Source organism: Theileria equi (genome assembly GCF_000342415.1).
Source record: "Theileria equi strain WA chromosome 4 map unlocalized gcontig_1105471998858, whole genome shotgun sequence".
Taxonomy (NCBI): Eukaryota; Apicomplexa; class Aconoidasida; order Piroplasmida; family Theileriidae; genus Theileria; species Theileria equi.
This window is the reverse complement of record NW_004668224.1, coordinates 47,508-72,958: the sequence shown is the minus strand read 5'-3', so window position 1 is coordinate 72,958 and position 25,451 is coordinate 47,508. Positions and strand designations below refer to the sequence as shown.

The following is a 25,451-nucleotide window of genomic DNA, read 5'->3' as shown; positions in this document are numbered from 1 at the left end:
GCATGAATGTATTGGAAATAGCGTACCTTCCTCACCGTGACAGTCTCATGGCATGTACACATTGCAACGTACAGCTATAATGCACAAGTTTTGCCAACTTTGGAAAATTCCAGGACTAAATGAGGCTCCAATCTACTGTTAGGACTATAAATGAAGGGCAATGATTGCTTAAAGGTAGGAGTAATAAAAAGTTTAATATGGGGAAATAAGGAAAAAGAATCTGCTAAACGATCGCCTATCCACTCTATAGATCAATTGTGCCCTGGAAGAGTTTGTTATATGTTTTAAAGAGGGTAATAGTGCTCATAATTCGTTTCTACAACCTCACAAAATCATCCCGTTCCCGGTACACCTGGAAGGTTGTCACTATTAGGTGATGTTGGATCATTAATCTGGTACAAAATTCAACTTTTAGACCCACTGTTGAAGGTTTTTGGTGTTTTATTGAGGAACTACGGCCAACTGTGGCTTTTGAAATTTTAAGCACATACTGTGTAACAAGAGGATAGTCTATCTCTAGGATTAGTGATAGATGTCCAGGGTAAAACATACCAATATGAAGAGCACTACACGATAAAGAGAATGCTTATCGCAAAACTCACCCTCGTTTATTCACCGCTCCCTCTGCTAGTCCGTTGGCTTAAAGATTACCAAGATGGCAAAAGAGGAAGAAAGGAAGGATGGTCTCTTGTTTAACTCTCTCACCTACTTTTTGGTGGGACTGAGTGTGGCTCTGATCTACTCCTTTGCGGACAATGACCACTTTATGTTCTACAAGGTCTTTAGAGAGGCCGGGATTAATGCAGACTTTCCACACTATTACCTTCGTCAACTGATTGCGTTTTGGGGATTCATAGCCTCGTTCACATTTATGTTTTTCGGAGTGTTCAACAAGAAGATATGCACAGTTGTGGGTTGGCTGATGCCTCTCTCGTACCTCTACATCACTTCCAAGGTTACAGAGTATGGGAGTGTCAAGTTTGGGACTAGTATGCTTCGTGCCATTGCACTGGCCTCCATAGTCTCTCACATCTTTCAGACCTGCTTTGTATTCCAAATCTTTGAGGATACTGAGGACTTGTTCCAGAGACTGCTGAGCTTTGTTGGAGGCTACTTTTTGGGATACCCAGTGGTGACTAGACTCCTCCTCAGAAGAGTCTTGGTGGATGGAATGATGGATAGTGCTTCTATAGGAGACGACCTCTTCCACTTTTGCACAACGCTCTTCTTCATAACGTTTACCATGGCTGCATGTCTGAACTACCTCTTTTACGGCATGGCTCGAGGTGCGGATACTCATTATTGGCTACCAGCCTTTTCTCCATCAATGGGAGACAAGGTAAATTTTGGTTCTTGCATTTACCCTTGGGTTATAAATCCGGTCTGTATAAGCATACTGCCTCAGACCTTGATGGAACAGCCAGAGTACCACAACCACGTCTTTATTCAGAGAGTTACCTTTGCAATAGTCCTCCTGGCTATACCCTCAGTAATGGGCTCAATGGATGTCTCGATGCGCTGTATACTGACTCTGTGGAAGAAGAGAACTCTGAGGTATCTGGAGGGACTAAAGGCTGCCATAATGGTCTCTGAGGAACTGAATGAGATGGTTGAGGAGGATGGAAGAGAAGAGTCTCCACTCTCTATAGTCTACAACAGTTCAGACATTAAAGTGCCCTCTCACATTGACACTTGGTCCTCTATAAACTGTGACTCTTTCAGTGACTGGGAACGCAGAGACGTTGAGACCAGAGACTCCATTCTCTCGGCAATTATGATCCTGGACCTGCTAATCAAGTTGGAGAATACTCTAGAGTTGGGACTTGTTGAAGACATTATAAAGTTGTACTGCTCTTCCAAGACTAGAGACCCACTTGTTACCTGCACAGTGCTTCTGACTGACAATAAACAGGTCCTCCTCACCGTCCTGTCAAGGTCCCTGGGAATGTCAAAGGGACTCCTCACTCAGGTCGAGAAGATACCCAATTGCTATAATGGAGGTTTTGGCATGTGTAAATCTGAACGTTGTTGTTTCAAGAAGACCTGTGATCATAAGAATGGAAATACCACTTGTACGGTTGAGAATGCCAGTGAAGGTGCCGAGAATAAAACCTGTGACTGTTGCTGTCCAGTGTCTATCCATGAGATTAGGACCTTTGTGAAGGAATCTGTTACTTCCACTGAGGATAGCATCTGCACAATGGTGGCTAAGATAAATGCGGATGCAATACTATCATCAATGGAAGCCTCTGATCTAACACTTGACTCCGCAAAAGTCTGTGTAGCAGTACTAAAGGCCTACTATCAAAGCTGTATCTGGCTTCTCATTTCAATACTCTGCATAGAGGAGGCCATCCTACTCGCTATTTGGTTCTGCAGACTTTGTGAACTATACAAGAGTATTTGTGGTAACATTACTGGGATAAATTGCCAGTGTATAAATAAATCTAAGGAAAGCACTGCTGTAACCATTAAGACCTGTTCTGTAACTACTCTTGAGAACTTTGACGACTGTGACTGTCTCTGCATAATCTCTTACTACGGCATCATGGCTAGTGTGGAGGCTATAATGACAAAATTTCACTGTTTGAGGACAGAGCTTGTTACCAGAGCTAATACTACATGTACATTTCAAAAGGTGGAAACTTCTGACTTGGCTTCTGAGGCATACTTGCTGGATTCCATAAAGGCAGCTATCATACTATTCTTTGGTCTTGACAGTGTTTACAAGTTCATAGTAGAAACGTTTAAAGACGCATGCTGGTGTTGTCATAAGGACAAGGCTCCTCTGTATCCAGCCGTACTATCATGTCTGCTGGTATGCTATAGACTTTGTTCCAGACTCTTCCGAGATGCTTCTGAAGGTACCAAAATCTTGGAGGACACACTGCTCTGGTACAAGTGTATCTTTGTTACTAAGAAGGATATGAGTGATAGCACTAAATGTATAGTTGATGTACCTAAGGAAGAGGTAAAGAAGAAAGTTGAGGAACTCAAGAAAGAGAAGGAATGTCCGAAAGAAACCAGGAACCTGAAGTTGACCATCACTTCATTTGAGACATTTGTAACAAGTGCACAAACTTCCTTGTCCTACTTCTATAATGTACAAACATCTGATTCTGGTGGATATGCCGTTTACTATAATTTAGATGTGGACAAGACTAATAAAGCAGTAAAATACCTTTCTAGGTTACAAATGTCAAACACCAAAGATAAGAATTACACTCTTAAATCAGAAAGCCACTTCATTCGGAAAGGAGAATCTGGATCCTCTAAATCTGCTTTTGGGTCTGGGAGTGTGGCCTGCATTAATAGAGTTACGGCTAATTTAGAAAATAAGCAAGAGGATTCTAAATCGTCCTGTAGATGTTGTAGTAGTGAGGGGGAGGATATTTGTGATAAGTGCGAAAAGGGAGAACCGTGTAAGGATTGCAAGGACTGCAAGTGTGAATGCCCTGAGAACGGATGTCCATGTAGTAAAAAGGAAGAGAAATGCAGTAGTATAAGTGTGTTCACTCGCTTATCTAAAATTATAGAATGTAAATGTGGGACAGAGGAAAAGGAAAAGAAATGTTCTAATTGTTTTAATAAGTTATGCAGTAGTCTGTCTAACTTGACTAATAAAATAAGTGAAGTTTCTGGTAGTAAAAAGGAAGAAGAAAAGAAAGAATGTGAGCATCCAGGAAAATGTGGAGGAATCTGTTGCCAAACAAGGAGATTCTCACACTTTTTGAAGACATATGTAAGTAAATTAAAATCTGCCAACTGTTCTTGTCAAGGTTTTAATTTATATCGTTGCCCTGGCAAAAATTTATGCTTGTTAGATGGTTATACCTGCGGAATTTCTTTTATACTAAAAGAATGGTTTGCAAATTATTACTGCCACTGTGTTTATGATGCAGGCTCAGGTTTTACTACGCTAAGTTTTAGTTTTTTTAGTTCCAGATTTTGGACGACGATCGGCAGTTTCCTTGGGAATGGTTTTAGTTTAAATGGGTTTCTATCATTCGGAGGAAAGGATCCCAGTCTTTGTGAATGTCTAGTTAGTGTGTTCAGAGATATCTACAAAGAATTAAATTGCCAAGAGATCAAGTGCAAATGTTGTCCTTGCTGCAAGAAAAACGGAGAACTGTTTAAATGTAAGTGTCAATGTAAAGAAGATAAGAAGGAAAAGGAATGTGGATGTAAGTGCAACTGTTCTGATACTGAAGGTTGCTCCTCAGAGGGTGCCGAGTGCAAATGTGAATGTAGATGTGAACTATGTTGGAAAAACTTCTTCAGATGCTTCGTGATTTGTGGACTCAAATGTGGAGATCAGTGTAAATCTGGAGAGGAAAACTGTTGTAAGTGTTGCTGTACAAAGACTGGACAAGAGCAATGTAAATGTGAAAATAGCCATAAAGACGACGGTAAATGTACTCATAAATGTGAAAACTGTCTACTTTGTCTTTACACCACTAACATGTTCTTTTGCAGTAAATGCTGTTCCCAGCAATCTGAAACTGAATGTAAAAAATCTGCTATCTCCTGCAAATGCACTTGTGGTACTGATACCGATAAGAAGTGTTGTTGCAAGGATGCATCTACTACCACACAGTCCACTACCCAGAATTTGGCATGCCTTAAGCTAAACTGTTGCTGTGGAGACAGACTGGGCTGCTCCATTGATAAGATTACCTGTCTCCTTAAATGCATGGAAAAGGAACTCCCAACTTTGTATTGTCTTGCTAGTAAACTTGACTGTCAACTATTCCAGTTTTGTGAGCAACTGTGCAGCGTTCTGGACACTCTTGAGGATGTGAAGGAGGTACTAACAAAGGCCATAGATATAGTAGAATGTAGGATCACAAAGGTCAAGTGCATGATAAGTTGTTACAGAGCCAAGTTTAAGTCACTGACAGAAGAGATAGAATCTATAGACAAAAGGGATGAAATGTACCCCAAAGTAGTGGACCTTGTAAAGAAGACTGGAAAGTTTGCTGTACTGGTGACATCCTATTCCCCAGAAATTGAGGCTACTTATATGAAGACTGATTTCCACAGTGATCTACTCAAGTCTACCACCCAGAATCTGGCAGAAGTAGCTATGCGTGTAAAGGCCACCAGTCAATTAGCTGCCTCAACAGGTCGTAGCAGAGTGGCTTTACTGGCTGATTCCAAGACTGTCCAAGTGGATGCTCCAATCAAGAATTACAAGGACAACTCATCCATTCTAAAGGGGTATATATTCATAGTCTCTAGGATAATCTTTTTCCTAGTGAGGCTCCAGGTTATTGGCCCTGAACACCCCTTGGTTATAAATATACTCATTGTTATATTCAATGTCCTCTCTGCCATCTACCTTAGCCTCGTCATCGCTGAATTTTCTGGTGAATTTGGCAAACACATTGGATACTCTGTCAACTTTATGCTTCTCTGTGGAGTTGGAGCAAACTTCATCTACTTATGGGTGCTCCACCTGTTTGACTACATCACCATGGTTTACCCATTTGGGAACGTTCTCTCTAAACTGGAGGCTTATAACTCCTCACTAGACTATAGCAAATCTCAGTTCAGCATGCTTCCGAGTTTGATATCCTCTCTCAGGACTGAGTTCAACAGCATCTTTGGCATATTCTCAGACTTGGACACCACCAGTTCTTACTCTGGTATTAGACAGAACGTCTACCCGTTCAGCACAATGCCAAAGAGTCTCATCAGCTCATTCAGAGGCACTCTGGACTTTACTCCTATACTCAATGGTCCAAACAGAAGTGTCTCTGCCATCATGGATCACATCTCATTCACTCTACTTGGGTGCCATTCAGATGACCTCCTGACAAAGTCTAGTGACTACTTTGGTGATTTGAACAGGGAGATGCTTTGGCACTCTTGGTATGCAAACACCGTGATCACTGACACCACTCTCTTTTACTACTACCTCAGACGCTCCATCCTGTTTGAGATGAGTGAGATTGTCCGTCTGAGACCAGTTGACAAGCCATTCTCGAGGGGATTCACCAACTCTAGACAACTGTGGAAACACTTTGGCAAGATTCAGGTAGACCTCTCCTTCAACGCTTCTCTCAATAGTCCCGAAATTGAGATACCCAGAAGCAGACACCAGTTGAACCTCTTGAGGGAGAGACTGTACCAGGAGTATAGACAAAAGTGGCTGGTCTACCAACTCAGGGCTACAAAGTCTCTCGTTAATGTACCTCTGGATGAGACTAGCAGTAGTGAAGACCTGCCATTTTTGTACATTAAGGAACTGGACACTGTACAACTGACTGCAAACTCCCTTGAGAAACTGGATAAAAAGTACTCTGACGTCTACAGAGGTACCAAGATAAACACTTGCAAGGTTCTCAAGAAGGAGATCAAGACTTGGAGGAGCTCTAAACTCGGCTTTTGTGAAACTCTGTCTGATGAGGGCGAGTGCAAGAGGGCTGTGAATACTGCAGTAAAGTCCCTTGAGGGATTCTTTGACACTTGTGAAGACCATAAACCTGTAAAGGACATGATAGAGTACATTACATCCACAGACTATTACTCCACTTACACTCATGGCGACTCTGATCTGGACACTGACAACAAGATGGCACTCTTCGACTTGACGTTCCACCAAGACGGACTGGAGAATAATTATCGCATATTTAAAGGGTTCAAGAACTCAATTTCTCACACTCTTGACCACCAACTGGAGATCGCCAAGAGGAACAAGACAACTTCCCTCATTCCACTTGGCATATACACACTTCACTATGGACTCCAGATATCGCAAAGTACATTTGAACAAATATCCCGTTTATCTAGCCATAACTATAAAGCGGATTAAAAAATTACATGACAATGATTATTTGTAAAATATTCTATATGCTGTCCATACTGACATCTAGCTACGACTGCGCCTTAATCTGTAATTTATCTTTGCAGCTTGGTGACATCGAATCAAGCTCCTCTTCTGTAAAATTTAAAAGCTCTGGAATCGCAAACCCAAATGTTTCTGAGTTTGAAGAAAGTAAATCATCAAAAAATGGGTGTGCAAGTGCTTCCAATGGATGCACGCGCTCCTTTGGATCGTATCTTAGAAATTGTGATACAAAAGATATTGCATCGTCGGGTGTGTACTTCGGGAATACCTTTTTCCAGTCAACAGGTCTCAAATTTGGAAATGTAACATTATTGTAGTTTGGATTCATTGCTTGCATTTGGTCTAGTGATGGCGTTCCCAAGATTTGAATGATCTTTACCAATTGATCTATACTGGTATCTCCAGCAAAAAGTGGCCTACCGAGCAATAACTCACCGATAACACAACCAATAGACCACGAATCTATTGCAGTAGTATACTCATTTGCGCCTAACATTAGTTCCGGAGCTCTATAAAACCTGGAGCATATATATGCAACACTCCATTCACCGCTTTTCAACATCTTTGCGGAACCAAAGTCGCACAATTTTAAAACATTCGTTTCCAAGTCCACAAGTAAATTATGAGGTTTTAGGTCTCTATGACATACTCCTCTTGAGTGCAGATAACCAAAAGCTCTGCAAATTTGAAATGAATAAATCTTTACCAAATTAATTGGAATGTGATGGTACTTTTTAAAATATGACCGCATCACTCTATAAACAGTTTCTGGAACAAATTCCATGACAAGGTTAAGATATTTGTGTGTTTCTTGATCCTTTATATGTTCTGTATAAAAATAATCAGTTAAATTCACAATATTCGGATGATGCAGTTCACGCATTATGCTCAGTTCACGATTTTTGTATCTAGGATCCTGTAAAACCTTTTTAATTGCCACCCTCTGGTTTGTTTTAATTACAGTAGCCTCATGGACGATTCCAAATGAGCCATTACCTATCATTCGTTCTAATTTGTACCAACTTTCGTGGTCGGAATGTGAATTCGATTCCGCTAGCATTTTTTCCATCTGATGAATTGGAGGGTCCATTTTTAACTGCGAAACATATTGTTGTGTGTTCATTTTTAAAAATTTCTATAGGGGAGTTCCTTTAACCAATATATAACCTGAAAATTCGCGTTAATAGGTATGTATATTGAAGTACGGACATGAAATGGATGAATATCGTGCAAGCGAAGCATAGGATTTTGTACGATCGAAAGAAGTATGATAGTTCAATATTTATCCACAAGATGTTCCCTGAGATATTTCTTAACTACAGTGGAGTAGTATCCCTCAAAACCAAATCTGTCTAACCCAGGGATCTCCTTTAAAGCTTTGGTAGAACTTATAACCTGCGAACCCAACTAATCCAGATACAACACCAGTACCAGTCAGAACAGCAAGAATTACTTGCCAATTAGAAGAGTTAGTTTGAGAATCTCGAGTATCAGAATCGCCTTGTTGAGCAGCAGCAAGTTCAGCCTTTTCAGGAGTAACGGCGCATCGTCCCAAGTTTGGACATCCAGCATTACTTAGTACCTCAACAAGTGTATTGATCTCCTTGTTGCTGCAGTTATTAATTGTTTCCGGTTTTATATCATCAGGTATACCCTGGAGTTTTATCCACGTGACATTATCATCATTGGGAGGGTTTTTCTTGTACCAGCCCTGAACGTTAGTCTGCACAGATGAGTCAACGTAGATAAGTACCGGATCCCTCTTTTCACAGTAGAAAGCGTAGATACTTTGACACCAAATATTGGGAAATGATACTTCCTTCAGCTTTATATTCCTCCTTTTATCCTGACCGTCATTCTCGTAAAATTTAATACCTGAAAGTTTTCCATAACTGTCAGAAATGGAGTGTTTATATGCCGTAATATTGCTTGTGCTCTTATGATTCTGCACTTGGCAATAAACGGGTACTTCACTTACGGAGACTTTAGCCTCACCATCATTTTCATGCTTACTACAGCAATACCTACTGCTATTGGCATGTTTCTGAGAATTCTCTAGGGATATGTCCAATGTGGCTGCTTTATTGTGTTGGCAGTTAAGATATTCCAGTTTCCGTTCAAGTTCATCGTCTGTGAGTGGAGATGGAGGATCTATATCTGAAGTCCAACTATTACCATTTCCCTTAGTTGTGTAATACTTATAAGTACCGCCTTGTATTTTCACTTCTACCAAAAGAGGAGTGTTCAACCCATCATGTTTTTCCCAGTACCATACTGCGAGATATAGAATATTCTCATCATGTCTTAACTCTTGAACATCAGCACCTCCATACCTAACTTCCTTAACTGTGAAAGTATCTCTAGGCACTCTATTGGATGGACTGTGTGTGAGCTTAAAGAAGCCAGAGCCTTGAGGGTCCTCTTCCTTAGTAAGACTAACTTGTCCACCATTTTCTCCATTATGCACTGTGTAGGTAATAGATCCTGGTCCATCTCCACTAGTAATATCCTTTGAAATGTCTATGATAACGCTAGGTGAGGGAGAAGCCATTCTTTTTCACAACCTAAAAGGATAAATTTCTGGCTGAGTCCTTTGGGTGAATTATCTCCACTCTCAAGTATCCACTCATTCTCCATATTGTTGAGTTCAACCTCCAATTTAAGCCTGGTCAGTATGTGCTACATCTGGATAAAGTACTTCCTACATTGGTCTCCCATCTACTTCCCCTCATCCATACATTCATCCTCCCTCACAACTAGCTCACCGGGTGATCCTATGGAACCACATTCCAGCATCCATGGACGGTCTAGACATAGTAGTCTATAATCCAACTCTCCTAAATGTTAATCCCCATCTATATAAAGATAAAAATCCACTGTGTTCTCAATTTATCATCTTATCCTTCCGAGTGAAGCCATTGTCCAGTTTTGCTTACACAATATCAATTTCTCGATGAATTCGGTACCATGTACTCCCTTGTGGTTGTAAATGGCCCCTGTGATCGTACGTTATGCAATAAGCTTACCTATTTAGGAGTGTGTATCTTTGGCATCTGGCCATATCCTCGGTTTACACCAACATGTGTTTATATCCACCCACAAGGTCTGGATCTTTAATATTTTGGTTTTCCGTGCACATTTCCTTGATCACGCTGACGTAGCGTTGGTGCTTGAGCAAATCTTGTGGCTTGTGGAAAACTCGGTCCTGCGGAGAGATGGATCTTGACACCTATGAAAATTCCACACACCGCAGCGAATTTAGGGTCCTCTAAGAGACGAAAATTCTAGCGTCAGAATGGAAATGCGTGACAGGAGAGATAGCGCCAGGGCCTTATTATTGGGAAACCCAGACGCTGTTGGAGTACTTGGTGGGTAGTAGACCGACACTCAGTATAAACATTTTACTGCATCAAACATCAACTCGAAACTGATGTATTGAAATTAAAGTATTGTAGGGTACAAAGTGCGTCTATTAGACGGCTCTTTCGGTACATTAAGGTCTCGCGAACTGTCTAGGTTCGCGAAACAAAGGCACTCATCTAGGCCGCGTCAAAGCGTAACGTGCATGAGGAAATTGGTTTTGTCCGGATTTACGAAGAATTTTCTGCGCAAAAGAGGAAAATGAGTCAACCATACCATCGTTTCCATTCTCCCGTTCCGGAATGTTCTCAAGTCCATTATTTCCGCTTCCACATATCTATGCTACTTCATTTTGCATATTCCCTCGTTACGGTGTTGTTTGGTTGTATTCTCTCTCCTTTTGGCGCATTTTCTTCGTTTTTCATCTTCTGCATCGATTTCGGCTCTCCCAAGCATAGCATCCGATAGGAAATCGAATGTTTAATAAGAAATCAACATGTCCTTGTGGGAATATATGTTGGAATCTTGTCGAGCTGCCGCAGGGACGACCTGACTTGTGCTGTTCCCAGTTCAAATAATTCTCCAGGATCCATTTAGTGCGTCATTTTTATTCTTGCTCTCACTTTAGTTTACAAATCCGAAAATGTCATCAGAATCACTTAAGCGGCAGGCCCCGTGGCGGCCTAAAGGTAAATTTTAATATTCCAGCTATCCTTCTCTCCTGACTGCTTGCAAATGTGTATATTATTTCATTTAACCTCTGTTTTGTCGTTCCATGTACATATTTGGTGCCTCTTTAAATTTTTCATTCCTAATACTTATTCTCAGAACTATATACTGGACCTCCCGCAAAATTAATCCTAAAGGATGGAAAAGAGTTTCATGGGTACTCATTCGGGTACGAGAATCCAAACTCTGCATCTCCAAGCTGCCTGGATACTACTGGCGAAGTTGTATTCTCGACTGCCATGCTTGGCTACTACGAAGCAGTCACGGATCCGAGCTTTGTTGGCCAAATTTTGGTTCTCACTTATCCACTTATTGGAAATGTAGGAGTACCGGAGAACGATGTTGACGAATATGGACTCTTGAGGTGGTTTGAGAGCGCGAGTAATAAAGTCCGTGGTCTCGTTATTTGTGATTACTGCATTAATGATTCTCACTGGCGTTCAACAAAAACATTTGGAGCCTGGTTGAAGGAGAAGAAGATCCCTGCAATTGCTGGAATTGATACTAGGGCACTTACAAAGCATTTGAGAAATTTTGGATCCACTTTTGGTCGTATAGTACTTGGGGAAGAAGCTTTGGCCCCTACTGATCCTGCGCTGTTGCAAGATGGCCATTTCTTTAGTCCAAACGATTATACCATTAGTGAACTATTTGTAAATGTAAAGCCAACACTTTACTCACTTGTTGATGTAGACTCTAAAATATATTTAAAGAAGTATGAGTTTACCGAACAACAGATTTTGGATTTGATCGCTAAGGATCCATACATTCTACATACTGCAAAGGGTCTGGAGGAGTACTGTATCTTTGATGGAACTGGTAAATATCCTGTAGAATCATTCGCAAATAACGCCGACTATATCAAAAATGGTCGCCCAAAACTTTTGATTATTGTCGACTGCGGTATTAAGAATAGCATTATTCGTTCAATTTTACAATGGACCTCGGTTGGAACTAAGGCTCTTATTGTTCCTAGCGCCTTTGATTTTACAAAGATAGAATATGATGGTCTTTTCCTTTCAAATGGACCAGGAAATCCAGAAAAATCTACAACTACCATAAAGAATGTAAGGGCTGCTCTAAAGAGGCCAACTCCGATCTTTGGTATTTGTCTAGGAAACCAAATTCTCGCTCTTTCAGCTGGAGCTAAGGTCTACAAAATGTTATACGGTAACAGAGGTTTCAATCAGCCATGTATTGATCTCCGTACATACAAGTGTTATGCTACCATTCAAAATCATGGTTATGCCATAGATAGAACAACTCTTCCTGAAGGATGGGCCATTCTCTTTGAGAATGCAAATGATCATACCGTAGAGGGTATTGTCCATAAGGAACTTCCATGGTTTAGTGTACAATTCCATCCCGAAGTAACAGCTGGACCAACAGATACAACATTCCTCATTCGCGACTTTATGAATTGTATTGAGAGAAATACCACTCTCCCCTTGCACATCCGTCAAATGTCTACCCATGTAAAGTGCAAAAGAATTCTCTTGTTAAGTAGTGGTGGTCTTTCCATCGGTCAAGCTGGTGAATTTGATTATTCTGGAAGTCAAGCCATAAAGGCGTTGAAGGAAGCCGGTGCTAAAGTAATTTTGGTAAACCCAAATGTAGCTACGGTGCAAACTAGTGGAATGGCTGATGTTACATACTTTCTACCAATTACATTTGAGTACGTTAGTGAAATTATCCGCAAAGAGCGCCCAGATGGAATCATGTGCGGATTTGGAGGACAAACTGGATTGAACTGTGGTATAGAACTTTGGAGATCAGGTATATTGAAGGAATTTTCCTGCGAAGTCCTTGGTACCTCTATAGAGACCATTTTAGACACAGAAGATAGAGCAAGATTTAGTCAAAAGATGCAAGAAATTGACGAAAGATGTGCACCATCTCTTGTTGCTGCAAGTGTACAGGAATGTTTGGATGCTGCTGAAAGGTTAGGCTATCCTGTTCTTGTTCGTGGCAACTTTGAGCTTGGCGGATTTGGATCCGGATTTGCTAATTGTAAGGAGGAGTTACTCGCAATTACCGAGAGGATTTTTAATACCTCTGGTGCCTTTTGTATCGCAAATAGTGAGGGATCATCTCATGGTGAAGGCACTGCCGAATCAATCTATGTCCATGTGGACAAGTCCTTGTGTGGATGGAAGGAAATTGAATTTGAAATTCTCAGAGATAGTAATGATAACTGCGTATGCGCAGCTAGTATGGAAAACTTTGATCCACTTGGAATCCACACCGGAGATTCCATCGTTGTTGCCCCCGCTCAAACACTAAATGGACTGGAGTGTTACAAATTGAGGGAAGTTGCCTTCAAGGTTGTGAGGCATCTTGGAATTGTTGGAGAATGTAACATACAATTTGCTGTGGACACAAAGTCCGAAGAATATTTTATTGTTGAACTAAATGCGAGACTTAGCAGAAGTTCTGCTTTGGCCTCGAAGGCGACTGGATATCCACTTGCCTACATGGCAGCAAAGGTCGCCCTAGGTTATGATCTGGTTCAAATGAGAAACTGTATTACACACGTTACTACAGCTTGTTATGAACCTTCGCTTGATTATCTCGTTGTTAAGCTTCCCAAGTGGGATTTGAAAAAGTTTGAATTTGCAGATACTTCTTTGGGATCATGCATGAAATCTGTTGGAGAAGTCATGTCTATCGGTAGGACATTTGAGGAAGCTATGCAAAAGGCTATCAGAATGGGCAACGATGAAATGACAGGTTTCGAGGCTGGAAATTTGAGCAATGAAACTCTCGAGAATGTTATAAAAGTTTTGAAACATCCAACACCGGACAGAGTTGCTGCAATTTTCAGGGCCTTCGAACTCGGCTTAACTGTTAAGGAGATTAGTGCTTACAGTCTCATCGATCCGTGGTTTATTCACAAATTACATAATGTCTTCATTGCTACGAATTCCATTAAAGAGTTCAAAAGCTTGAAGGATATGACCGCTTCCCAAATGTACTTTTTCAAGACTATGGGATTTTCAGACAAACAAATCGCAAAGGTATGGACAAAGAGTGAATCTGCACCGACTGAAGATGATGTCAGGGCTCATCGCAAGGCATTGGGAATATTACCATTTGTCAAACTTATCGATACACTTGCTGCTGAATATCCTGCCAAGACAAACTACTGCTATCTTACCTACAATGGAGTTGAGCATGATGTTGTCCCATGCAAGCCTGTTGGAACAGAATATCCAGGTATTATTGTCTTGGGTTGCGGTCCATACAGAATAGGTTCAAGTATTGAATTCGATTGGTCAGCTGTTGGCTGTATCAAGACATTGAGGAACATTGGACACGCTGCTATTATTGTTAACTGCAATCCTGAAACTGTGTCTACTGACTTTGATGTTAGCGATAGGCTTTACTTTGAAGAACTCACCACTGAAATTGTCGATGCAATTTACCAATTTGAGAACCCATACGGAATAATTATATCTGTTGGAGGACAAACTGCCAATAATTTGGCATGTAAATTGTCGGAACTTGGGACAAATGTTTTGGGAACTAGCGTTGAATCCATTGATAAATGTGAATGCAGAAACAAGTTCTCTGAAATTTGTGATATTTTGAACATTGATCAACCCCCATGGGAAGAATTTACCTCAGTCGAAGGTGCAAGAGAATTCTGCAAAAAGGTTTGCTTCCCAGTTCTTGTCAGACCATCTTATGTTCTCTCTGGTGCTTCCATGAGAGTAATTACCTCATTTGCTGAACTGGATAAATTCTTGCAAACATCTGCTGTCGTTAACAGAAGCCACCCTGTCGTTATTTCCAAGTTTATAGAAAATGCAAAGGAAGTGGAAATGGATTGTGTTGCCCAACATGGTATCATTCTCAACTATGCCATTAGTGAGCACGTTGAATATGCTGGAACTCATTCTGGAGATGCTACTCTCTTGTTGCCTGCTCAAAACATCTTTGTGGATACCCACAGGAGAGTTAAAAAGATTACCCAAAAGCTTTCAAGACATCTTAACATTAGTGGACCTTTCAACGTCCAATTCATGTGTAAGAATGGACAAATTAAGATCATTGAGTGTAACTTGAGAGCCTCTAGAACGCTTCCATTTATCTCTAAGACATTTAACGTTGATTTCATTGATTTGGCTACCAGGGTAATGGTTGGAGCACCCTTTAGAGTACACAATATTCAACTCATGGATCTCGACTATGTAGCTATCAAAATGCCTGTGTTCTCATTTGATAGGTTGCATCCAGCTGACCCACTTTTGGGTGTGGAAATGAAATCTACAGGAGAAATCGCTGCCTTTGGAGCAAGCAAGTATGAAGCCATCCTCAAGGCCATGATTGCTTCCGGTCGCAAAATGCCCAAAAAAGGTGTTCTTTTATCTCTAGGAAGCTCGATGGACAAATTCATTTTTGCAAAGAAAATTAGAGGTTTACTAGGTCTCGGTTTGGATGTTTATGCTACCGAAGGTACATTTGACTATGTTACCAAGTTATGGTCATCTGAAAAGGCTCTTTCAGATGATAGTCCAGATGCAGTATCTCCAGTTGAATCTGCACACAATGTACAGCTTAAACTCAGAGATATGACTGAGGAAGTTATTGATGTTTCACATGTTGATGGTACTCGTAAAATTGGAAAGTTTTACAAGGTATTCAAGCCAAGCCAAAAGAAAGAACCAAGTGCGCTAGATGCACTAAGGGATGGAAAGGTGGACTTATTTATCAATGTGTCGGATACTGTAAATAGTGAACAAACAACCGACGGTTACATCATGAGAAGAGCATTCGTAAACGCCAAGGTTACACTCATATCGAGCACAAAGCTAGCAACTCTACTCATTGATGCTCTCATGTTGCAAGACGTCAAAATCTCAAAGGGAAAGACATTCTTGCATGCAAAAAGTCATCACGAATATATGTCTTAAGCTTGCGTCGTGGACGCCAAACACACTGGTCGCAATTCCGACTAGTCTAATCCACTTTACATGTTTACATACTTTTTAGATGAAATATATGGGATAGTGATAGTTTTGATTGTGCTGTAATCAGTCCTCTGGTATTTGAAAATGCCAGTTAAAAAGGGAGACGATTCCCAGAAATTATTTTCATGAGAACATTGATGAATGTATTCCAAACAAATTCACCGCCTAAAGTTTATGAGAATCGTAACTAGTTTCAGCACAGGAGCCTTAAGGAGGGTATTGTCCAGGAGGCAGATCAACCTCATGCATGCATGACCCCATGACAAAAGACAAGCGTAATGTTGTTAGAATAAACGTGCCATGTCGTGCAAATACCCACCAACATTTTTAAAATAGAACGAAATGCTAAAAAGGTGTGATTTAAAGAGAATATATGGGAATGAAATGTAATGTACAAGAGAATATCAGAATTTCTGTAGATATCGGATTCTGGTACGATTTAGAGGCTGATAAAAAGGAGAATTGAAATTTAAATATTCTAAAAGCTCTAAAATGTAATCTTCAGCTTGGAAATATCCCAACTTCCTCCGGGATATATTAAATCTATCCATAGGGCAAAATATCAGAGGGACTCAGGCAACCCATAAATCTTCTAGTCCAGTTTTATGAAGTGAAACACAAGAATAAATCACTAACTAAATCTGGTGGTTCTGAAAGTTATAATATTTCCTAGGTTTTTGTATACTATTTTTGTTGGGACAGAAATGCGTATACCATTGTTAATTGAACTTGTTCGTGAGAATAAAGGCTATTTCAGAAGAAACGATGAGTTTTCTATGGCTGATTACTATTTGTCTGGAAATGAGAGTATTGGTGAAGATATGATGTAAGATAAACTCAAAGAAATTAGTGTTACCTTCTCCAAATTATGATTCTCAAACTCGACGAAATGGTGGAAGTATACCATACATATGGAACAAAAAACGCTTCAAAGATTAATTCCAACATTCTATCAAAGTTACCAGAGGTAAAACTCCTGTGATATTTAAAAAAATTGAGCCATAAAACCGATGAGTATCATTCACTCAGAGTACTGTCTACAAGTTTGCATGGAAAAGAGATAACATTAAAAGGGCCTCTATAGTGTGAAAGTCTTTTAGTTTAGTGCTGGGATAAAGATGAAGAGCGTAGAAAGCCTCTTGTTGTCGAAGTAACAGCTTATTACGGGAATGATGGAGAGTAAGGGCATAGATTAATTAGGAAGCAACTAGAAACATGCTTAGGGAGACACTTGATAGAGAAAATTGCGGGCATGGAATTCATCAAATTGACCTTTCTGAGATGGAAACTTATAAATGCCAAGAATGTGGTGAACATATGATCATTCTAAGGATCATCCACGAGGGAAATTGCAAACATAAATCACAATACACTGTCGCTGGTGGTACATCAATTTTTGGGTTTATGGAAGAAAGGACAAGGGTATAACTTGACCTTCCAAGTCCCAAAAATCGCAGTGAAACGAATTTTTATTGCAGATTCCTCTTCATCTACAGCTACCATGAATGTGAAGGGAACAACCATGAATTCTAGCTATACAGATCCTGACAATGGAGCAAAAGGGAAATCCGTAAATGCCAAAGGAATGAACGACGTTTAAGTTACTTGAAGCTCGTTCACTGGCGCCAAAATTACGATAATTTCCGGCCTCACAGGGTAAAGTTTGGAAACGAGATACTGGTAGGGATAGACGATTACAATGGGATTTTCGGTATCCTGCTTGTTATGCTGCAGGTTACCATTAATTTAAGAAGCCACTGCTTGAATAGTTGCAAAAGTCTGACGGAACTCACCAACGTTATAAAGAGAAAGTAAGGGGTGACAAAGATTCCGTTTGGATTCGTGAGGAGGAGCCAGAGCCATCAGCTTCCAGAGAGGTAAGGAATAAATTGAATGACATTTACGCCATCCACTTTTCAAGTTGGACAGTCAAAGTGGCAGTTGCAGATTTGCCACTTATGAAGTGAGAACTCTATCCAGAAGCTTGATTAGTAGGATGTCCGGTGTGATTCAAGGACGCAGTTAACTTCACATTTACATGCATATTCTATGTCTATAAGATGTATCTTTATATTTTGGGGAGGGTACAGCCTTCTCTTGTTGTTATGCACTTTGTACAAAAGCTGCAAGTTCATAGGGAATCCTGGTTGACTCTCTTCATCTATGTTGCCATGACACATCTACCATTACATGTTCTATATAGGACTCTTTGTTGACTAATACTCATTGCATGTGCAGTTTATTCAACCACAATGGATTTATTCCAAAACCTCCATCCTGACAATCTTCTGGGTACCTCTCCTCCTCTGAATCGTTCCGGGTACCCCTTCTTCCGGAAGCTCCATCTTTGAGAAAGCCCTGCATCCAACAAAGCTATACACTTCCCTTCGCATTTTATGCCCTTGCTAGAATCTAATTATGGTAAATTTATCCCTTTCGCCATGTCCGGTTCTGACGTCTCCACTACTCCGCAGGTCGGCGGTGCCGTCGTTTAGTCTGCACACGTTGACACTATAACAAACAAATCTGCCTCTTGTTCATTTTGATTTAAATTTGAATTGTAAAATGTAGCATAATTTGATAAATTTTGCCCATTCTAGAGCATTATCGTTTGAATTGTAGATTATAGACCAGATTTAAACTATCTTATAGATTTGTATGATATTTGAGGATTTAATAGGTAAGATCTATAGTCTCTATGCTCGTGCTAGTGTTGCACATCCGTTTGTGACCCCGTGGTTGATCGTCTCATTTGTTCCTCTAGCTTTTCACAGTTTGTCCATGCTCTTTCTACATTTTACAGTCTATTACTCTGTAAATGACCCAGGTGTTTTCTTCTCTTCTGTTTGCTTCTCTATTCTTGCACTGCATATTAATTCCTTATTCCTCTCCGGTCGATACGATAGAAAAACGACAAACGTATAGGTACACATGTCCACCGATATACCATTGTTAGATTCCGCCCTTTTGGACTGCTATGGCCGTTTCATTACTCTGTTGCCTGAAGATGTCCTCCGTGACCATATCCACCTCTGTTTTATTTTACAGGAGGCTTATTGGTGGTACTGTGACAAGTGGTGTGCGAAACATGACGATTTACCGAAAATGACATTGGCACAGTTCATTCACCTTGTGTGTAATGACTGTCCAATCATAAAACCATATGTACCGCAAGATGACCTTCCAGGTTTGCTGTCTTCCTGGAAAGTTTATAGCAGAGGAATCCCAGTTCGGGGAGCTATAATCCTCTCTAGAGATTTGAAACGAGTGCTACTAGTTCAGAGTTGCAATAGTAAAAAGTGGTCATTTCCACGTGGTAAAGTAGATCAAGATGAAGATGATATGACGTGTGCTGCAAGAGAAGTCATGGAGGAAACGGGACTTTCAGTAGGAAACTGTATGCACAATAGTGTATACGTTCAGAATACAAGAAACGATGGAACAAATTTGCCAGATGCTAGTGTGGATGTGAAGCTCTACATTGTGCCCTGCTTTGACGATAGTTTAAAAGTGTGCCCAGTTTCAAAGTATGAGATTTCAGGACACGCGTGGATTGAGCTAGATAAGTTGAAAGCGGGAAATCCTGGAGTGTCTACGTATCAAGTTCGCCCATTTGTGGAAAAGGTTATTGATTTCGTGCGGTGCTTTAAACGAGGACGTTTTAAATCGCAATTTCCACAACAGTACGCCTACTATAAGAGGTGTTTTAAGGGTGAATCAAGCGAAACTAGAAATACTTCCCAGGATCAAAAGAATGCTCCGGGTGAGAGTAAAAGCGGTAAAAAAGTTGCAAGTGATGAAACCGTACCATATATTGTACGCGGATCAAAAGAGATTGGAACCTGTGGATCCATCCATGCCTTGGAAGAAGGAGAAAATGCATCTAGCGACTATGAAGGGAAAATTGTGCCAAAAATGTACAGAAATTTTAAATCTAGAAAACAACATGTTAGTAAACTTATGGATAGGCAGAATAATGAAACATTTGGAGAAAATGCAAGGTGGAGCCCAGATGAAATGTTTAGAATAAATACGGAAAAGTTTGGAGTAGTTTCAACTTATGAAGGTACGTTTAATCTGTAGCAGCAATAGCACGGGTGTATGAATGCAAGATCGTGGAATATATCGACGCCGGAGTACTGATGACCGTGGTGACTAGGAGCCTATGCAACAGAGCATGTCTACTCCACTAGAACCATTCCATGGAGATCATTCGAGAGACTTCTTTGATACTTACTCATCTTGTTCTGCGGATAGTCTCTCTGACGGTGAGCTAGTTGTGAGGGAGGATGAATGTATGGATGAGGGGAAGTAGATGGGAGACCAATGTAGGAAGTACTTTATCCAGATGTAGCACATACTGACCAGGCTTAAATTGGAGGTTGAACTCAACAATATGGAGAATGAGTGGATACTTGAGAGTGGAGATAATTCACCCAAAGGACTCAGCCAGAAATTTATCCTTTTAGGTTGTGAAAAAGAATGGCTTCTCCCTCACCTAGCGTTATCATAGACATTTCAAAGGATATTACTAGTGGAGATGGACCAGGATCTATTACCTACACAGTGCATAATGGAGAAAATGGTGGACAAGTTAGTCTTACTAAGGAAGAGGACCCTCAAGGCTCTGGCTTCTTTAAGCTCACACACAGTCCATCCAATAGAGTGCCTAGAGATACTTTCACAGTTAAGGAAGTTAGGTATGGAGGTGCTGATGTTCAAGAGTTAAGACATGATGAGAATATTCTATATCTCGCAGTATGGTACTGGGAAAAACATGATGGGTTGAACACTCCTCTTTTGGTAGAAGTGAAAATACAAGGCGGTACTTATAAGTATTACACAACTAAGGGAAATGGTAATAGTTGGACTTCAGATATAGATCCTCCATCTCCACTCACAGACGATGAACTTGAACGGAAACTGGAATATCTTAACTGCCAACACAATAAAGCAGCCACATTGGACATATCCCTAGAGAATTCTCAGAAACATGCCAATAGCAGTAGGTATTGCTGTAGTAAGCATGAAAATGATGGTGAGGCTAAAGTCTCCGTAAGTGAAGTACCCGTTTATTGCCAAGTGCAGAATCATAAGAGCACAAGCAATATTACGGCATATAAACACTCCATTTCTGACAGTTATGGAAAACTTTCAGGTATTAAATTTTACGAGAATGACGGTCAGGATAAAAGGAGGAATATAAAGCTGAAGGAAGTATCATTTCCCAATATTTGGTGTCAAAGTATCTACGCTTTCTACTGTGAAAAGAGGGATCCGGTACTTATCTACGTTGACTCATCTGTGCAGACTAACGTTCAGGGCTGGTACAAGAAAAACCCTCCCAATGATGATAATGTCACGTGGATAAAACTCCAGGGTATACCTGATGATATAAAACCGGAAACAATTAATAACTGCAGCAACAAGGAGATCAATACACTTGTTGAGGTACTAAGTAATGCTGGATGTCCAAACTTGGGACGATGCGCCGTTACTCCTGAAAAGGCTGAACTTGCTGCTGCTCAACAAGGCGATTCTGATACTCGAGATTCTCAAACTAACTCTTCTAATTGGCAAGTAATTCTTGCTGTTCTGACTGGTACTGGTGTTGTATCTGGATTAGTTGGGTTCGCAGGTTATAAGTTCTACCAAAGCTTTAAAGGAGATCCCTGGGTTAGACAGATTTAGGAGTCTATGGATAGATACTCTAGATACTAGCTTGGGTACTAAGTAGTCGGTGTCTTGTTACTGCATCTCTAATAGAGAGGATAATATCGTGAACTACCTTTATGGAAAACTACTCTAATGTCAACATTTATGCAACACCCTTCTGTTTCATGCAAACCATTCATTCAACTAATACACAACATACAGGCAATGTAAACGCCGAAAAGCCCCCGGTAGAGACCACACACAAGGAGAGGAACCTAGTTCCCTTCAATCCAGATACTTTTATGGCAGAAAAGTAATTCGTCCTGGCGGGGACAATGTACATGCTAGATATTCTTCTCTTGCTCTGTCTAGTCGGCCTAATACTCCGCGACTTTCGGCCATTCCATCTTCCTATTGTTCCATCTACTAATTCCCCGAAAACTGGGCGGCTGTGAGTTCAATTTGTGCATTTGGTCGTTCAGGTGTAGAATCAATGGCGGGTGGGGCCGAGACTGAGAGCTCTGCCTCTCACTTTTACTTTTTCATTTAATTCGTTACCAAAGTAACGTCTTTATCGTTTTAAAGTATTTTAAAGATTCAGGTGAGTCCCTGTGAATTGCGCGCGTGGACATAAATGCCGACATGACCGTTGCTACGCACATTTGGGGCCCTAACGCCTCTATTTTGTGGTTTCAACTTTTCCCATGCCGTGCATTTACGCTTTATATGAGTATACCGAGGGTGACGCCGTGAGCGTACGGGAAACATAATGATATAGGAAAATGAGTACCGTGACCACCACCATCAAGACAGAGCACTGCTCTTTCACAGACTACAGAGTCTACCCAGGCAGAGGCCAAAAGTTTGTAGCCCGCGATGGCAAGGTTTACTTTTTCATCAACTCAAAGTCTGCTTCTCTTCATAAGCAAAAGATCAAGCCCGCCAAAGTCAAGTGGAGTTTGGTAAGTTTAATGACTGTTGGGGTGACTGCTGAGTGAACTGCGTACTCCTGGTTCTACTTTGCCATAATGCATGGCATGATGGCAGTTTGAGACATTAATCCGCTGTGGATTCTTGCAAGAGCAGGTCTCGCTAGTCACTGAACCCTCCATATTGCTACTACTATTCCAAAACACTACTCATTTAAATCTACAGGGCTGGAGAAAGGCCAACAAGAAATTCCAGACTGAGCTTTCCAACAGAAAGAGGTCCAAGAAGAGCGCCAAGTTCCAAAAGGCCATTGTTGGACTCAGTCTTGATGAGCTCAAGACTAAAAAGGCACAGGCCACCAAGGTTGATCCTAAATTGGTAGGTTGTTGTCTTTATGGAATGCGTCACGCTATACTGCCACGTGTCAGATCTCCTTTACATTACTGTTTTAGGGCGCAAGACAGTCACTCTTGCTCGAGGCAAAGGAAAAGGCCAAGAAATCCAAGCTTCATGGAGACAAGGCAAAGGGCCAAGCTATCGCCGGTAAGGGACCTGGCTTCCAAAAGAAGTTGAATAAGGCTTCCCATTAGTAACTAGTTTACTTTTTACGCGTATATTTCTGGCTAATTTGTTTTAGTGCGCAAGTGGTGGAGATGTGGGTAATGTATAGTATGTCTGGATGCAAATTTGGTTTGAGTATCTCGTGGTTGTCGCATCTCTAGTACCTATTTGGGAATGTGCATGGTTATCACCTTAACTTGAAAATTGCAAACTATCTTGTCATTATTGGAGCATCTAGTGGAGTCTTATAATCCTGTACGGCCTAGAGTGCATTCTGATATAGGTCCTTAGTCCCATGTATAAAAGGCCGGTTCCGACTATTGCCATGGCTACTCCCAGTATTGCAACTGTTGACGATGGCATAATTATAAAGTTCTTTTTGGGGTCTATTTTTTTGTATTTGGTTAGAGAGGAATGTTTCTCCTCTGTATTCCTTACAAGGTTATGCTCAGTGTAAGGATGTGACCCTGTTCCGTGATTTTGTGTCTTCCCATAAATGCCATGTGATGTAAGCACTTTAATATTCTTTTTAATATGTTCGTGGTCGCTCTTATTTTCGGGTCTGTTGTCTGCGCCTGCAGTTATCTCAATCCAGCTGTTCTCCGTAGGGGAAATTCTTTTGAACCATTTATCCCCTTCATGTTCAAAATGGATAAGCATGGGTTGTTGATGGCTTACTGGAAAGTATACATTAATTTCCATCACATCTTTTGGAAGAGGAATTATGCCAGTCTGCCGAATGCTCCCATCGATAAATAGTGAGACAGAAAATGGCTTTATGGGCTGAGAGGAATGAGTATATCTTGTGTATCCATGGATTCTTTCTTTAGACTTATCAGCTGTCACACTTGGTCTCTGGTAACCACTTTTTCCAGAACATGAAATTCCTCTAGTCTGAGAAATGTTTACGATGTGAACAGAGGCTCTAGCACAGTTTTGAATGTCAAGGTTTCGTTTGAGACTAATGCTAGTTATCGAAATATCTCTGTTCCATCTTTGATTACTCGCTGTTGTGTAGTAATCGTCTCCAAGTTGGAGAATTAGGGGATATTTATGAAATTCATCATGCTCACCATAATAGACAGTGACACTATAGTAATCTTTTGGAGCAGGAAAAAGGGTAACCCAGCCATTATTATAATGAATATTCCCAATTTTTGAACCATATTCCGGTTTATGGACATGTTTCTTGTACAAACAGGTTCCAGAAGAGTAGTCTTCCTCTGTTAGAACAATGTTTGTACTCCCACCGTTGTAATAGTACTTCCCATCACCTTCTTCAACGTAATTACTACCAATGTAGTAGCCAATGTTTACAGTTGGTTTGCTCATTTCCATTTTGCGTCTGTAAATGCTCCTCTCGAATAACTGCTATTTTGAATTCAAACTGTCTTGCTCTGAAACTACAATGGGAGAGTGTATGCCAGGTTCGTGTACGTGTATCCAAAGGGGTTTCCGTTGTATTAGTCGTATAATGTGCAGGTTTTGTGTCTGTGGACTTGTTTTATGACGTGACGATCCAATACACACTTTCGAAAATGCAAATCATCCCCATCCGATTAGCATGCATGGAACATCTTACACTCAGATTAGAGATATATAAAGCTATTTACATATGGATGAACGGGATCAAAAGTGTCTAAAAATATGAAAATATATGCCGTATGCAGGTAACCATTTGGACCACTGATGGAGTTAGAATCACAGTTTTCTGGCTCTGTATGCTAAATCCATGATTCTTGATCTGAATTAGACCTTGTACAGGGGTATATATAGCAAATCTTGCTGAAAAAGAGAGTTAGACAGCCCATACGGAGATCAGAAGAGGAGACCTCTAGAGGGACAAACGAGGCTATTTCGTCAACAATTGGATAATTAACATTAAATATACTACATCTGTATACGCATTTTGCGATGTAAAGGGCCAGTATAGCGCAAGGGCGAAGGATCCATGCAACCGGCGCTACAGGGACAAAGACAGCCTAAATTTCGTCAATGGTGAGTTTGTGCGACTCTTTTCAGAATACAACATCTTTAAAATGTTGCACAGCATCAATTATAGAAAAATAGGTGCATAGGAGCCAATATTAGCGTTCCTGTCTACTCTTTGCAATTTTGTGGCTTAATGATCATCTAAAACGCTCGTACCGCGACAAATCATTTTTAAAATAAAAAATGATACAGAAATTGTCGATTAGACAGGGTTCTGGTCATACAATTGCGTGTCTAATTTGGTCCGGGCTCTAACTGCGATCTTCCGCGTCATTGCGGCACATCCAGCTGCGGTTTCAGATATACAATGCTTAAATTAATTATACAAAATTAAATTTGTCGGAAATTTGGAGGAAAGTGACCTAAACGGTTCGTCTACTTGGCCATGGTGGGATGGG

The 25,451-nt window shown here is 40.6% G+C and overlaps 8 protein-coding genes across 8 annotated transcripts; 5 read left to right on the top strand and 3 right to left on the bottom strand.

Moving 5' to 3' along the window:
- Positions 1–655: 655 nt before the first annotated feature.
- On the top strand, positions 656–6,817 carry BEWA_016750 (hypothetical protein; the record flags this gene model as incomplete). Its single annotated transcript, XM_004831392.1, has 1 exon — positions 656–6,817. One exon carries the CDS (start codon positions 656–658, stop codon positions 6,815–6,817), a length of 6,162 nt encoding a protein of 2,053 aa, XP_004831449.1.
- Positions 6,818–6,878: 61 nt separating this feature from the next.
- Positions 6,879–7,922, bottom strand: BEWA_016740 (protein kinase domain containing protein; the record flags this gene model as incomplete). Its single annotated transcript, XM_004831391.1, has 1 exon — positions 6,879–7,922. One exon carries the CDS (start codon positions 7,920–7,922, stop codon positions 6,879–6,881), a length of 1,044 nt encoding a protein of 347 aa, XP_004831448.1.
- Positions 7,923–8,189: 267 nt separating this feature from the next.
- BEWA_016730 (hypothetical protein) lies at positions 8,190–9,404 on the bottom strand (the record flags this gene model as incomplete). The annotated part of the gene is made up of 1 exon (XM_004831390.1): positions 8,190–9,404. The coding sequence occupies one exon, from the start codon at positions 9,402–9,404 to the stop codon at positions 8,190–8,192; it is 1,215 nt and encodes a 404-aa protein (XP_004831447.1).
- Positions 9,405–10,856: 1,452 nt separating this feature from the next.
- BEWA_016720 (glutamine-dependent carbamoyl phosphate synthase, putative) lies at positions 10,857–15,858 on the top strand (the record flags this gene model as incomplete). Its single annotated transcript, XM_004831389.1, has 2 exons — positions 10,857–10,902; positions 11,042–15,858. 2 exons carry the CDS (start codon positions 10,857–10,859, stop codon positions 15,856–15,858), a joined length of 4,863 nt encoding a protein of 1,620 aa, XP_004831446.1.
- Positions 15,859–18,846: 2,988 nt separating this feature from the next.
- Positions 18,847–19,998, top strand: BEWA_016710 (conserved hypothetical protein; the record flags this gene model as incomplete). The annotated part of the gene is made up of 1 exon (XM_004831388.1): positions 18,847–19,998. One exon carries the CDS (start codon positions 18,847–18,849, stop codon positions 19,996–19,998), a length of 1,152 nt encoding a protein of 383 aa, XP_004831445.1.
- A 399-nt stretch (positions 19,999–20,397) lies between these two features.
- BEWA_016700 (hypothetical protein) lies at positions 20,398–21,887 on the top strand (the record flags this gene model as incomplete). The annotated part of the gene is made up of 2 exons (XM_004831387.1): positions 20,398–21,553; positions 21,793–21,887. The coding sequence occupies 2 exons, from the start codon at positions 20,398–20,400 to the stop codon at positions 21,885–21,887; spliced, it is 1,251 nt and encodes a 416-aa protein (XP_004831444.1).
- Positions 21,888–22,113: 226 nt separating this feature from the next.
- BEWA_016690 (60S ribosomal protein L24, putative) lies at positions 22,114–23,107 on the top strand. The gene is made up of 4 exons (XM_004831386.1): positions 22,114–22,171; positions 22,349–22,532; positions 22,726–22,878; positions 22,953–23,107. Exons 2-4 carry the CDS (start codon positions 22,353–22,355, stop codon positions 23,088–23,090), a joined length of 471 nt encoding a protein of 156 aa, XP_004831443.1. The 5' UTR covers positions 22,114–22,171; positions 22,349–22,352; the 3' UTR covers positions 23,091–23,107.
- Positions 23,108–23,295: 188 nt separating this feature from the next.
- Positions 23,296–24,399, bottom strand: BEWA_016680 (hypothetical protein; the record flags this gene model as incomplete). Its single annotated transcript, XM_004831385.1, has 1 exon — positions 23,296–24,399. The coding sequence occupies one exon, from the start codon at positions 24,397–24,399 to the stop codon at positions 23,296–23,298; it is 1,104 nt and encodes a 367-aa protein (XP_004831442.1).
- Positions 24,400–25,451: the final 1,052 nt, after the last annotated feature.